The sequence below is a fragment of the Diceros bicornis genome, chromosome 28, assembly GCF_020826845.1.
Source record: "Diceros bicornis minor isolate mBicDic1 chromosome 28, mDicBic1.mat.cur, whole genome shotgun sequence".
In the NCBI taxonomy this organism is placed as follows: Eukaryota; Metazoa; Chordata; class Mammalia; order Perissodactyla; family Rhinocerotidae; genus Diceros; species Diceros bicornis.
The window spans coordinates 22686566-22698873 of NC_080767.1; the positions used below are offsets into that span (position 1 = coordinate 22686566).

The 12308-nt window shown below is 46.4% G+C and overlaps 2 protein-coding genes across 3 annotated transcripts in view; both read left to right on the forward strand.

Annotated features, from left to right (window-relative positions):
• The first annotated feature begins 824 nt into the window (after positions 1-824).
• Positions 825-8839, forward strand: ATP6V1G1 (ATPase H+ transporting V1 subunit G1). Its single transcript, XM_058523870.1, has 3 exons — positions 825-987; positions 5123-5223; positions 8050-8839. Exons 1-3 carry the CDS (start codon positions 906-908, stop codon positions 8221-8223), a joined length of 357 nt encoding a protein of 118 aa, XP_058379853.1. The 5' UTR covers positions 825-905; the 3' UTR covers positions 8224-8839.
• Positions 8840-8928: 89 nt separating this feature from the next.
• Positions 8929-12308, forward strand: part of TMEM268 (transmembrane protein 268) — a 35513-nt gene continuing 32133 nt past the window's right edge. For both annotated transcript variants that reach the window (XM_058523864.1, XM_058523868.1), the window contains exon 1: positions 8929-12204. The gene's annotated coding sequence lies outside the window, so the exon portion shown is untranslated. The remainder of the gene's footprint in view (positions 12205-12308) is intronic.

Genomic DNA, 12308 nt, shown 5'->3' on the forward strand with positions numbered 1-12308 from the left:
CTTCTCATTAACTTCTCATTCCTCTGATCTCATTTTAAATGCTATTTCATTGGGAGAGCCTTCATAGGACACCTCCGCATTCCTTCCCTCATTCCTTCTGAAAGGACCCTGCATTCTTCCTTCATGACTTTATCACAGGTGTAATTTTCTATTTATTTTAGTTAATCTGTTTTTTGTCCATAAACCGTGCTCCCCACCAGGGACCTTGTCTGTCTTGGTCTCTGCTGTATCCTCAGTACTAACAGCAGCCTAGGGTCATAGGAGGCATTCATGAAATATTTACGGAAAATAGTCCAATCCTTTCCTGAACTAGGGTTCCTGAGAGGGAAAGCACCGCCGCACGGGCCCCCCGCCCCACAAATCACACAGCAGACTTGACCCCAAGTATCCCTAGTCCCAATCTAGACTGCAGCCCCAGAGCCTGGTATGAATTTTCCTAGCCTACTCCCAGTGCCAAAGAAACTTCCAGAAAGGGACAGAGTAAAGCAGTGTGCAGAATAGGGGAAAATGACTAGGCTTGTCCCCTCCTCTCTGGACCTTAATGTGGGCACACTGTAAAGTGAAGGATTATGGCAATAACGACGTGGCAAGGCGACCACAGCATCAAATCGGCGACAAGACAGCCACTAAAGGGAATTGGGTTGGGAGACATGAACACAGAAAATAGATCTTGCGCAGGCGCAGTTGAGGCGCTCCGCTCTTCCCTCCTCCGCCCCGCCCCTTTCTGCCGGAGTCACCAGACGCCAGCGCAGGCAGCTGACGCGGCGCTGCGGCGGTCACGTGACGGAGGGCGGGGCGCCGGCGCACGGCGCAGGCGCAGATCTTGGGCGGCTGGGTCAGCTGTTCCTGGGGGGGCGATCGAGCAGGTTTAGGCCGCTCGCCTCGGCCTCAGAGTCGCCGCCGTCATGGCCAGTCAGTCGCAGGGCATCCAGCAGCTGCTGCAGGCTGAGAAGCGGGCCGCCGAGAAGGTGTCGGAGGCCCGCAAGCGTGAGTTGCGGGGCGGTTAGGGGGGCGCGAGTCCAGGGAAGGCGGCCAGGCCGCGGGGACGAGGCCCCACGGGCTGCGGGGCGGAGGGTGGTCACGATCGCAGGAGCTTGTGTGTTTCGGAGCCCTCTGGATCCGAGGCTCTGGAAGCCTGGTAGGTCGACGGGAGGCTGCGATGTGGGATGGGGGGTCGGGCGTGGAGACAACAATGGGTGGGCGTCCTTCTCGGGGCCTGGGAGGCGTGTAAAATGTGCTAGCCAAACGGAACTTGATGTCTTTCTCCCTCCCACTTGCTCCTTTGGGTTGCTGCGTCTCGGTGAAGGGAGCCCCCATCAGTCGCCAAGTTTAGTCGGTCGCCAAGGGGTCTTGATCTCTTCGCTTTTCGCCCATCGCTACGGCCAGCATCTCAGTCCAGGACATCAAGGTCCCTGAGGCTCCCGTAGCAGCCGAATTCGTTAATTCCTTAAATGAGTTTTTTAACGCGGTTAATATGTGGCAAACGCACTGCCCGGTGCTCCTGTAGTCTCCGACAGTTTTCCGTCCCAGTGAAGGAAGCAGAATAAGTTCAGGAGAGATGAGGCCTAGAGTTGAGAAATGTAAGGGTCTCAAGAACTTCACAGGTGGAGCTCATCTAGACTGGTGAATGGGAGAAACTTCCTACTCTGCTCCCTTCCGTCCTCTTTACTGCAGTCAGTCATCCCTCCCAAATGCGAGTATGACTTCCCGTTTATTCTTTGACAGTCGACAAAGAATAAAGCCCCGGTTCCCTAATAGGGTGTAGGAGGCGCTTTGGATCAGGCTCCAGCTTTCTTCCCTGATCTCGCTTTTCCGGACTCTCCTCCAGAAATCCTGAACCACTGTGGTTCCTCCAAGGCTCCTTCTAGATTTCACCTGCAGGCCTTTGCACGGCTATTGCCTCTGATTGGAAGAGTCTTTTCCCGGTTTCCTCTCTTTGTTCTCTTAACCCTTTGTCTTCCTTCAGATCTCAAAATTTAGGCAGCACTTCTTCCAGGAAGCCTTCCCCGACTTGTCCTTGTCCCGTCAGACTAGGCTAGGAGTCCTTCCCAAGTGCTTTTTTCCGTCCTCGCAGTGCAGTCACCTGTTTCTTTCTATGGCTCAGTCACTAGGCTAAGCTGCTGGAGAACAGGGACTGTGTCTAATTTAGCTTTATGTATTCAGTGTCCCATCTGGTGCGATAGATGTTTCTGTCCCTGTTTTACAGATGGGAAAAATGAGGCTCAGAGAGAAGTGATTTGACCCTACCCCGGGAAGCAGGGTAGCTGGGGCTCAGAGGCCTCCTTTCCCATGCCAAGGTGAAATACCAAGAACTATTTTTTGTGTGTGTTTGTGTGTGTGAGGAAGATCAGCCCTGTGCTAACATCTGCCAATCCTCCTCTTTTTGCTGAGGAAGACTGGCCCTGAGCTAACATCCGTGCCCATCTTCCTCCACCTTATATGGGACGCCGCCACAGCATGGCTTAGCAAGCGGTGTGTCAGTGCACGCCCGGGATCCAAACCTGCGAACCCCAGGCCGCGGCAGCGGAGCGTGTGCACTTACCCGCTGCGCCACCGGGCCGGCCCCCAAGAACTATTAACTTTAGTAATTCCTTGGCATGTCTCCTAAGATGAGACTTAAATTCTTAATCCCACACCCAAGTAGATTTCAAGCATGGCTCTTGTACTTTCTCAATTAGAGGTTGTGTGATACTCTGGATTTCACAGAAAAGGTTTCTTTGAGGGAGATGGAAACGGGAACAAGCCTTTAATTCTTGCTCTGGTGACTGGAAAGTTCTGTGTTCTTCACAGAATATTAGTGATCATGGCCTTGATACAGTATTTCCAGAATGACGTGTCAGAGTTTGGCCTCTGATGGCTCATTAGTAACAGAAGTGTATCTGTTGGGGAGCATGTGAGAATATTTGGGGACAGTGCGGAAACAAATACTTGGTAATGGTAGGAATAATTCAGAGGGTCATGGAGGTAGGGGTCATGTTTTACCCCTTTCTTTATCCCATCAAGCCTGGCGCAGGGTCTTGTATATCTCAGGTAGCTATTACATGTTTACTGAATGAATTTGTTTTGAAGGAATGAGTGTATGGCTCATATGCATCTCAGAATTTGCAATAATTAGGAACAGAAGTATTGAGAAGAGCTAAAATTTGAAAAAATTATTGCCTTTCTTGCTCTGTAATTATGGTTGACGTGCCCACTTAGGAACTGGGAGGAAGCAGTGCATGATGTGGTAAAATGGTCCAACCCAAATTTTTCATGAAATCATTGCTTTGGACCATAAAATTAAAAAAAAAAAAATTGGTGTTATGATTTATTTCATTGGAGTGAGACAAAATACTGGCTCCCACATGTTAGGCCCACAAAAAACAAGATTTAACATTATTTCCTGCTCAAATATTTACTTTTGGTTTTCAGAGAAGTGTATCAAAATTGAACTTTGAAGATGTTTGCTGACAGGCAGGGAATGGTATTATCCTAAGTAGCTAATTCAGGGAGCCCTGGGAATTGGGAGTGATCTTGAGAGAGAGATTGTGAAATTATGTGACGCTAGCATAATGTTTGGGCCATAAATGTTATTTTAGATTGTTAGTTTGGAAAAGATCCTCAGCATTGAAATATGGCTTTGGATATAGCTGATGAGGAGGATTGCCGTAGAGGTTGGCTAGAGCAGACAGCAGTAGGCTCTAATATTTATTTATATCTATCTATATATTTATATATTTACTGGAGTAAAAATTTTTTTGGAGTAATATATCCTTGCAGAAATAGTCCTTGGGGCGCTTAGGGAGACACTGTTGACTGTTTCAGGCTATCCTCATGGAGTCTTGATGTTGTGGGGTCATTACTGGTCCAAAACCCTATTCTTAATCAGGAGGTGGAAGTCAGTTTCCTTCAGGGGCCGGCCCTGTGGCTTAGCGGTTAAGTGCGTGCTCTGGCCTGGGTTTGGACCCCGGGCGCGCACCGACGCACCGCTTGTCCGGCCATGCTTGGCAGCGTCCCACATACAGCAACTAGAAGGATGTGCAGCTATGACATACAACTATCTACTGGGGCTTTGAGGAGAAAAGGGGGGAAAAAAAAAGCAGGAGGATTGGCAATAGATGTTAGCTCAGGGCCCGTCTTCCTCAGCAAAAAAAAGAGGAGGATTGGCATGGATGTTAGCTCAGGGCTGATCTTCCTCAAAAACAAAGAAAAAAAAAATCAGTTTCATTCATCCACATGGGTTGAGTGGGATTTGGGCAATTGATATATACAACGATATATAACAAAGCTTACTTTTAGATGTGGGATGTGTTTTGCTCTGAATTAAAGAAATAGTCAGGTTGACCATCTAGGACCCCATCTTTTTTTTTTTTTTTTTTTTCCTGTTTGGATCTCTGAGAAGTTTGATTGGTGAGCAGAGAATCAAAGCAGAGTGTGTGTTGGTTGGTCTTGTGGTCTGCTTTCATACAGGCTCTGGTAAAACCTAGAGAATTTTTCCAGCTCTCTGTTCAACTGTTCCCTTCTAGAACCCAGAGCACCTGTGTCTCCTCACTTCTTAGATGCTCGTGCAGACTGTCCAGTGCTCCCCATTCAGGATTCTTTCTCAGGAGGACCACTTTCTTTCCTTGTGCACAGGCATGGCTGTTAGTTTCCAGTATTACATCATCTGTTTCATCAGTGCTGTTTTAGGTTGGTGTCCCGTGGGAGCATGTTAGCCTCCCTGCTAAGCTTCTAAACCCAGCTCCGACTGTAATCAGCAGCATACTTAGGTGTTTACTTCTTAGCAAGAGCAAAAGTTCCCCAGACGGCTAGTGTCACCTATTTTATGTTGGTTCTTCGTAGTTGAGATTGAGAGAATATTCTGGCACGTTCTGAAATTTTTTCCATCATTTTTTTTACAGTCTGTGGTTATGGGAGGTGGTCCTTTTTATCTAGTGGCTTCCTAGTTAAGTACAACCTGTAGGAGGCGGGAACCGGCACCATTAGTTACGTCTGAATTCCCTCTCTCCCCCTCCCGTCTCTTGGGACTGTATCTTAACACTTTTTTCTTTGTTTACTGTTAGAATTTACCATCTCAGTCTCTGTTTCCTCTTCTACTTGTCTTTTAACCACTTCCTGATGTAGCGCTTTCCTTTGAAAACAGGAAAGAACCGGAGGCTGAAGCAGGCCAAAGAAGAGGCTCAGGCAGAGATTGAGCAGTACCGCCTGCAAAGGGAGAAGGAGTTCAAGGCCAAGGAGGCTGCGGTAGGCCCGCCTGTTTTCCTTCCTGCTTTAGGTTCCTGAGCCTTCCCTCCCTTCCCCTTCCCCCCGGGATCTCCAGATGTCCACCATAGCTTGGAGATCCTGATTCTGGTAGAAATTTGAACACTGGGATATTGAATACTCAGGCTGAGTCTCTTAGGGTGCTCATTTTTTTAACTTCCATTGAATCTTAGTCTTTATTCAGTCATTTAACAAACATCCACTGAACAGTTAACGTGTGCCGGGTCCTGTGCCAGGTGCTGGGGGATCAGCTGTGAACAGAAATAGACGTCCCTGCCTTATGGAGCTGAGCAGTCTGGTGATCAGGGAGACTCGGTAGTAAAATGCAAGCCACGCACACCCACAACAGGGAACAGAGCTGTGACTGTCATAAACATAGATTAAACGGAGCCCACTTTAGTGTAGTGTAGAGAGAGCCACTCACCAGTAGTATGGGCCAAACTAGGATGCATAAGATGCACATGAGAATGGTACAACAACAGATGGCAGAGTTCAGAGGAAGCAGGGGAAATTCTGGAAAGGGGAAAGGATGGAGGAGGGCTTCACGGGGAAACTCTCTCGGGACCTTGGATACAGTAACAGGAAACAATTCAAGTTTTTTAAGCACAATAAAATTTTTTGGCCTATATAACTAAACACCCAGGTGGAAGACTTAACTCTATTTTGATCCAGGAACTTAAATAATGATCTGAGGACTTTGTGTCCATCTCTCAGCTCTGCCTTTGACTTTGTGGGCTTTGTGCTGAGGTTCTACATGACGGCCTCCGCTAGTTCTGGGCACACACCCTCAGGCCAAGTCCAGTGAGTAAAGACCATGCCTCCCTCTTAGCAGCCATCAGCAGAAGTGTCTATACGCACGAGCTCTGAGTTTTTCTAGAGTGTTCCGTTGTAACTTCTTCAGCTTTGAGACAACATTCTGGGGCTTGGATATAGTTCACATTCATAGGAACAGAGATAGTTTTTTTTTTTTTTTTCCCTTGAGTAGGGGTTATGGACTTTTAAAAATATGAGTTAGCACCTGAGCTAACTACTATGAAACGCCCCAGGGTGTTCCTGTAATAGGAATAGTTGTAGTCTAGTGTGAAGAGCCCTGCGTCGGAACTCAGAAACTCGGGTTTGAATCTTTGCTTGTTCAGTTTGACCTCTTTGTGTCTTGGTTTCCTCATCTGTGAAAAGGGGAGTGATCGCCTCCTTGTAGATTATGGAGGGATGGGTGACATGTGAGAGAGTGCTTTGTAGACTGTAATGCGTTATACAAATATGAAAGGATATAGTTGTTAACATATGTAATGAGGCAGGAGCAGGTTAAGTGACATGAAAGGTCAGACACAAAAAAGTGAAGAACCTGATAGGTCACATTCTAATAAAGTAGGCACAGCCATTAACAAACAGCCAGCCATACTGTGAAGACAGTAGAAGATAAAAGAAAATTTATCCATCAGTGTGTGTTAAATTGTGAGTGGAGACTGAAGGAGTAAGACATGCAGACAGTAAAAATTCAAGCAATAAAACAGGGCAACAACGAGAAGTTAGTTTCCCTCCCACCCAGACCTGCAGTCCTCCTCAGAGACTCACTGCTAACAGTTTCTTGTGTATTCTTCTAGAATATTTATATTTGAAAGAACAGATGTCACGTGTTCATAATACTGGTGAATACACTGCTGAACTTAGAGCTAAAACATTAACCAGGAATGGTGGAACTCCGTATGTTCCTCCTAAATTGTGCCCTTGTGTTTATTTTTTAAGAGCTTTTTTTTTTGGTGAGGAAGATTGGCCCTGAGCTAACATCCATTGCCAGTCTTCCTCTTGTTGCTTGAGGAAGATGGTCTCTGAACTAACATCTGTGCCAGTCTTCCCCTACTTTGTATATGGGACACCGCCACAGCATGGCTTGATGAGCAGTGCCTAGGTCCACGCCCGGGATCCGAACCTGCGAACCCTGGGCCGCCGAAGTGGAGCATGCGAAGTCAACCACTATGCCACCAGGCCATCCCCAAGAGCTTTTTTTTTTAATATCTCTTTTAAAACCACACAAGGACACATCAATACTAACCACACTGGTATCATTCTGTGTCCTGCTTTTTCCCCTTAAATTGCATATTTTACAGTTCATTCTATCCTGCTATACCCATTTACCTTATCTTTCTTTTTTTTTTTTTTTTTTTTTTTTTTGTGAGGAGATCAGCCCTATGCTAACATCCGCCAATCCTCCTCTTTTTTTTGCTGAGGAAGACAGCCCTGGGCTAACATCTGTGCCCATCTTCCTCCACTTTATATGGGACGCCGCCACAGCATGGCTTGCCAAGCAGTGCGTCGGTGCGCGCCCGGGATCCGAACCAGCGAACCCCGGGCCGCCGCAGCGGAGCGCGCGCACTTAACCGCTTGCGCCACCGGGCCGGCCCTTACCTTATCTTTCTTAATGTCTGAAGAGTGTTCTCTGGTATGGATGCCCCAGCATTTGTTTAAGTAGTTCTCAGTGCTCGGGTGTTTAGGTTCATTCCAGTCTTAGACTCTAGAGACAGATGAATATATCGCTTTCTGGGATAATTTCTGTGCAAATTACCTTTTGATAGAAGTTTTAAGGTTGGCCACCAAAGTGACTGCATCAATTTATGCTCCCATTAACTGTGGGAATGCCAGCTTCCCACATGCTCTTCAGTCATGAGGTTGTCTTGCCTACTGCTGATGATTTATATTCATCGACGAGATGGGGTTTCTCTAGAAGTAAGAAAGTTGCTTACCAATTGTTCCTGGCCCTGCAGGGCACCGTCCTGACGTTCCTTGTGTGTCGTTGCTCCCCGACTCCAGGCTCTGGGATCCCACGGCAGCTGCAGCACTGAAGTGGAGAAGGAGACCCAGGAGAAGATGACCATCCTCCAGACCTACTTCCGGCAGAACCGAGATGAAGTCCTGGATAACCTGCTGGCCATCGTCTGCGACATCCAGCCAGAAATCCATGAAAACTACCGCTTAAATGGATAGAGGGCGAAGGAAGACCTGCCTGTTCCATGGATGGGCATTTCACATTGCCTTCATGGAACATGAAGCTTTAGCAAAGCTTGAGTTTCATTCTTGTGAAAAGGCATTAAATTATTTCTGTATATTATGTAGTAGGTCCCTTTGCTTTTTGGAGGATAGCAAATCTAGCTTCTTCATATAAACTTAGAGCTCATCCAAAGATTTCATCTTTTTACCTCATTTCTTAGGAATTTAATGGGTATATGTTGTCTGTTTTCCTATGCCTTTTAGCTCAAGCAACATATATATCTGTACTGACTTTTTCTTTCTTAGATGTCGTAAAAACAATTTTTTTTAAGAAAGAAAGGGATTAAATATTTTTTTTCCCTAAAGCTTTCTTGAAGGTCAGGGGCTTTATCTATGAAAAAGTAGTAAATAGTCATTTGTAACGTGAAGCACCCCGAGCCTTAAAATAGTCCTTTCTGGCTAAGGGTTAGAACAATGAACACTAGTATAATTGTTTGGGCTGCTTTTAGTGTCTCTAAATTGAAATTGCTAGATGATAGAATTGAAGAACTTGTTACATGTTATTACTTGGTGTACTGATAATCATTTAAAAGTAAAGACTCTTTGTCATGCATTTTTTTCCCCCTCTGGTTCATCCTTTTTGATAATGCAAAGTGCTCTTTGACCCAGATGTTCTGCAGAATTTCCTTTAGGAAATTAGCACGTGTATCACACACACATTCACACGTGTACTTAGAAAAATATTCATGGTATGTATCTTAGCAGGAAGGAAATCACTTGTTGAAAAACAACAAGCAACTAGTAAATCTGTGGTTTGCCTTTTCTCCAGAGCACCTTGTGCTGGGGCAGCCTTGGGCATTTTCTCAAGCATATTTCCTTCCTGGTAGGCTAAATGACCTGTGTACTACCTGTGGTAACCTCACACTAGCGCTTAAGACTTAAATGCTCTGTGACCCTCTGTCTATTAGCCGAAAGTCTGTGGCAGCAAAATAATTTCTGGTAGGCAGAAACAGTTGAAAGAGAACATGATGGGATTTCCTTGCTTCTGAAACATTACGAGAGAACTGGATGGCTTAAAAATTTTATATTTCATGACTCAGGATGGGTTGATCTCAGGCCACTTCTGTCTCCAGTTACTGTTGCTTTTTACAGTAGAATTCCTTGTCAGAGTGTTCTGTATGAGCTTTTCCATTTTTTACTGTTAAGACACTCAACTGGGCTTGCCATTTCATTGAAACTGCTTGTCAGGGTCAGCAGGGAGGGCCAGACTGAGGCCAGTCCTCTTCCTACTTGGCCTTCACTAGCTGACAGGTTTGACTGTGCCTTCTTGAACCATCTTCTTAGCTTTTGTTGTGCACTGTTGTGCTACCTTACTTCTCAGTCTCTTGCTTCCTCCTCATCTTTTCCCAAGGATTTGTTCTTGGTCTTCTCTATACTCATTCCTTTGTTGAGACACTCTCCATTTCATGGCTTTAAATACCATCTATATTGAAGACTCATTTGTATGTTCAGCTTATGTCTTCTGAACTCTGGAGTTCTGGAATTGCTCACTTGGTATTTTGATTTGGCTATCTGGTAAACATCTTAGCATGTCCCAAACTATCCCCAGTTTTGTTAGGGCTTTACTCCTGGTATTACTAAGTGTACCTCTGCCAACTACAAATACGGATACCCCAAATGGAGGACCAGGAAGAAGCAACGCCTGCACTCGTTGGGTTAGACCCAGTAATCTTTAACCTGGATTACAGGATAAAAAAACGGGATTAATCCAGTCTTTTTATCCTGGATTAATAGGGTTGTATTTATATGACTTCCAGCCAACCAGCTGACCATTGCTCAAGTAACAAAAGCAACAGAGGGAAGTATTTCAGGACGTTGAGAAGACAAGATCTGAAAAGGAAAGCTTGGTGACCTGGGAGGGAGGAACCTAAAGGGTTTCAAGAGTAAACTGAACGGAGAGGGAGCGAGTGGAGAAGCTTCTGGCTGTGAAGGCAAGGAGAGAGATGTAGTAGTGACTGATGGAGGAGGTGGTTGAGGGAGGTGATAACATGTCAATGCCAGTGGGGAAGGGAATGGAGGGAGCAAGACAGGAGAAGGCATTCTGGAGGCTGTGTGATCCAGGGCACAGGTGGAGGGATCAGCCCTGTGGTTCTCCACCCTGATTGCACCCAGGGTGGGTGCTCAGGCCCCTCCCAGGCCAGTTGAATCAATCTCTGGGAATGGGGCCAGAACTAAGATTTTTCAAAAGTTCCCTTGGGAATTTTAAGGGGAGGGGCTTCCATTTTGCCTGACATGAGAAATTATCATCTGTTAGTTTCTTTGATCAGGAAGGCAGATATGTTGGTTCTAATATGGAATGAATTTCAAAATACACATGTGCAGAACAGTGTGTGATTTTTTATTCCCTGCTTGAGCATAAAAGGATATACACATGCCTGTACTTCTCTATGCAGAGTATATCTGGAAGATAGAAGAACCTGGTGGCAGTAGTGATTATCTCTGAGAAACAGCTTGGGCTGCGATGGGAGGCTTTCTTTTTGTACACTTAATCTACAGGAACGTTCAGCAGCATCCCTGACCTCTACCCACCAGATGCCAGTAGTACCCCTTTGTGACCACCCAAAATGTCTCCAGACATTGTCAGATGTCCCCTGGGGGCCAAAACCACCCCCAGTTGAGAACTGCTGTTCTACGGCAACAATTATTAAAAATAAAGCACCATGCATGATGCCTGGAACATAGGTTCAGTAAATGTTTTCTCATTTTCTAAAATTTGCTCACCCTTTGCTCAACCTAATCATTGATTACATGTCTAATAATAGCTGTATTGGTCAGGGTAGGATAGGCTCGGAAATCTCAGCAGCTTATTACAACAAAGGTTTATTTCTCACCATGTTCAACACAAGTTGGGTGATTCCGGGGCCGCCGTTCTCCATGCGTTGACTCAGTGATCCAGATTACTCCCACTTGGTGGCCCTTCCATCTCAGCACGTGGCTTCTGCGATGGCGGAGGCAGGAAGGGAAGGTTGGCAAACACGCACCAGCTCTCAGACGCTTCAGTCCTTGAATGACACGTGACACTTGTTCTCAGCCCACTGGCCCGCAATGGGTCACGTGAGCCAACCTAACTGCAAGTTAGGCTACGAAATAGGGGAAGCCCATGGATATTTGGTGAGTAAAAATATCTCTGCTGCAATTGCTAACAGCTGTCTCCACGCCAGCTGGTGTTCCTAGAACGTTTGCATTTATATTAACCAATCCTCACAGCACGTCTACGGGACACGAGGCAGAGAGGTTGAGGAGCCAGCCCAAGGATGTGCCGTCGTAAAGCCAGACTTGGTCTGGCGGCCTGGCTTAGCATCTGTGCTTAACCGCTGTGCGTGTGCTTGGTACTGAGCACATTGTACACTTTTTATTTGTCTCACCCATGTGATTCTTCCCCCTTTACAGCTCCCAAATCCTAGACTGAATGCCCCTCTGGGCAATTTCACGTCCTGTGAACCCCTTGTCTAGAAAGAAACATGCCCCCAATATCGCCCATTACAAGCACAGAAACTCTTTGACCATTCTATTTGGTACCAAAGCTCAGACCCACTCAAGTTCTGCCTGCGAGAGGCCGTACAACAGCTTACAGTAAGCCAGACCTTGTGTAACATCTTACACCAATTCCCTGAAAGCTTACCACTTCCACGCTATGGGGGGAAAAACGCCCGAGGTTCTGAGAGGTGAAGCAACTTGTCAGAGGCCATACACTGAAATCCCTGCACGCTTCTAGCGAGGGAGGCCCATCATGTGCCAGGCACTTGCAACATACACAGCCCTGCAGGTTAGGCGGTGTAATCCCACTTCTGTGGATGAGAAAGCTGAGCCCGGGGCTCACATTCCGCATTTCTCCGCACACTTGGTGTCTTTTCCCCGCGAGAAGAGTGATGGTACCAGAAGTCAATGAAAGCTGTTGGGCGGAAAGGACCTGCTATGGTGAGTCTCATGCCCCTCGTTTTTCACCTTTGTTTCTCCTTCGGGGACGATCTGGCAGATCTGAGTGTTTTTCTCCTGTCAACTGATCTCCCATCACTTCAGTG